The sequence below is a fragment of the Rhagoletis zephyria genome, unplaced genomic scaffold, assembly GCF_001687245.7.
Source record: "Rhagoletis zephyria isolate East Lansing unplaced genomic scaffold, Rhagoletis_zephyria_1.1 Rzeph_scaffold_01990, whole genome shotgun sequence".
NCBI lineage: Eukaryota > Metazoa > Arthropoda > Insecta > Diptera > Tephritidae > Rhagoletis > Rhagoletis zephyria.
Genome location: NW_016159074.1, coordinates 66,247 through 68,974, shown reverse-complemented (window position 1 = coordinate 68,974; position 2,728 = coordinate 66,247). Strand labels below are relative to the sequence as shown.

General features: G+C 32.7%; 1 protein-coding gene across 1 annotated transcript in view; it reads left to right on the top strand.

Annotated features, from left to right (window-relative positions):
- Window positions 1-475: 475 nt before the first annotated feature.
- Window positions 476-2,728, top strand: part of AGO1 (protein argonaute-1) — a 56,269-nt gene continuing 54,016 nt past the window's right edge. Inside the window, exon 1 of the mRNA XM_017619903.1 lies at window positions 476-629. Within this exon, the coding sequence (XP_017475392.1) occupies window positions 491-629 (139 nt within the window). The 5' untranslated portion in view covers window positions 476-490. The remainder of the gene's footprint in view (window positions 630-2,728) is intronic.

The window sequence follows — 2,728 nt, the reverse complement described above, 5'->3', positions numbered from 1 at the left end:
TATTTGTACAAGACTGAAAATATTCCACTTCAAATTTATCAAGAAATGTACTTAAAACAACGACAACGTACATTCGCTTGCAATTCGCTACAATTTTAATTTATTCGTGGAAATTCATGACTACGCATGAATTGTTCACACTAATTCACTCATATAGCAAGCGTCCTTCAAGAATGCATACAACCGATTTCTACTGGGAAGTAATAGGGAATTCATATGAGGCGATTTTACAGGCAACTTTTAGTTGAAGCTAATCTCTTTCAATGAAGTTGGTCAGCTGCCTACTTTAGTTCAACTTTTGATTCAACTAATCGCCAATGCAACTTCTCGACTTAAACGGTTACTGCTTTTAACCATAGACATGTATATGGTTACTAAAAACTGTACCTCTTCTGCCCCTCACTGTCCTTCCACTACTTTTCTTTATTTGGTGCCATGCGAATTTAGACATCTACTAATTATTTATGTTTTACTTTTGGCCCATATTATTATGCACTTTTTATTTTATTCACTTAACCACTTATTACTTTTGGTTTTTTCTTTTTTTATTATAGAATCACAATGGACCCCTTCGCCCCCGAGGCCTCAGAGCCCATCTCAATCGCAGACAAGCTTCGACCCACTCACATGTAAATTGTATTTAAAATTTTTAGAAATAATTTTTTTAAACTATCAATTTGAAGTATTTTCTAAATTGTTGTGTCAAAAGTTTCTTTAGTATTGTTTGTTTTTTCGTAACACTTGTTTGCATTTATTTCGTTTTTTGTTGTGGTAGTTTTATTAAACAAATATATTTTATTTACTATTTATTTTGTATTTTGTCTTTAGCTACACTAATCTCATTTCGTTATTATAGAATAAATAACCCTTTGTTTATTAATTTTTAAAACTAAACAAAGAAAAAGGCGTTGGTAGCATACGTTGGCAACTAATAAATGTATTAATGTGAAAAGGTAGTGTTATGCTAACAAATAGTGGTAAGAACTTTTACTTGAAAATATCGTTGATGAAACAAATATTCCTATCGAACCACTATGGGTAAAACGCTTTACTTTTCTGGCCAAAGCATTATTTTTAAGCGTATAAAAATGCAACACGCGGCATACTTTTGCAAGGTACTCGTACATACCCTTCTGAGCCTAAAATGCAAAATTTTATTTTTTTATATCGAATATAGGCTATACGCGCTACTCTTAAATCCGGACAAATTATTTCAACTTTTAGTTTTAGTTATTGAAGTGGATGTAATATTTAAAGTAAAATATTTCGTGTTAAACATTTTTGTGTGCAATAATGACTATGGTTGATTGTGCACAGTTGCCTTCAAGCATGAATAGGGTATTCACAAAGGTACTACCATTCTGCTAGTGCAAATTTGTTGGAAATTGGCCCAAGTCCGAAAATCGTTTTTCAAATAAACGTATATGGGCAATGCTCAATTATTTCGAACTTTCGCATGACAGTTTTTATTCGGTCACATAATTTTCGCTGGTTTATTAGCAAAAATCAGGTTACCCCAAAAATCAGGTGACCCCTTTTCGCAAAATTATCCTATGTTACAAAAACCAAATTTTACAGGAAAGGGTTTTTTGTATTTTTCTCTGCTTTGGCCAGCACAATTAATATCAAACTTTAGATTTGCTGAGATAATTGAAAAATGTAACTAAACGCAAGATTTTTTGATGTGTATACATCTTTGGTTTCGGTAGGGGTAACATTTGCGAAGCTGTAACGCATATCGCAGCCTAAAATTTCGAAGGGCTTAGCATGTGTATTTCAGCATACAATTTTTATTTTCATTAGAAGCACCCTGTGTTTTGTTTCTTTGCTATTATAAATGGTTGCATACATTTAGGCATATGCATAGTAAGAGGAAATGCGCTACAATTGATTATTACTTCCGATTATTTAAACTCCGCACATGCATACGGCTTTATACCTATGTATGTATGTACATAAATATGTATGGACTCATTTGTTGCAACTGGACATGAATCACGTAACTTTGAAACGATAGTCGTTCAAACGATACTGACAAAACGATGTTGTCCAAACACTGATTTATGCATTTGTGGTGCTGTTACGTGTTACTGCTGCTGTTACGTGAAGCAAAACTGGAATCGAGTTGACGATATCGCACAAACGATCAAACAATTTTTGATTTTTATGAAGCAAGACAATATCGACACGATATCGTTCAGACGATTGTCGTCATACGTGATTCATGCCCTGGTTTTGATATTCGTAGATGGTTTTAGGCATAGGTTTAGTAGTCTATTTTGATAAAAGAGCAAGGCGAAAATTTACAAAAATACTGAAATCATTTTAACTGGGACCGTTGATAACTGATGAACATACATGAATATATGTATGCATAATATGCATATGTATGGATGATATAATAGCTCTGATCCAATACTTTTCGTGTAAAATCCTGGAAAAAGGTCAAACAGCAAAATCACTCTCTGACGTGAGAGTAAAATGTGAGTAACAGCAAAAAGTACACGGTTAAAAATTTCGGTTTTAATTTTAAACTTTTTGGACTACATATATGACCAAACTAAATTCAGTTTCAAATACAAACCTTCCAAGTTTAAAAAAAGAGAGCACATATGTTGGGTTTAGAATTTAAACAATTCGGTTTAAATGTTAAACCCAAACATTTTCATAATTAAGAATAAAAAAAAACAATCTTAAATTTCATGCTCCGTCTGGTTGGGATTGAACC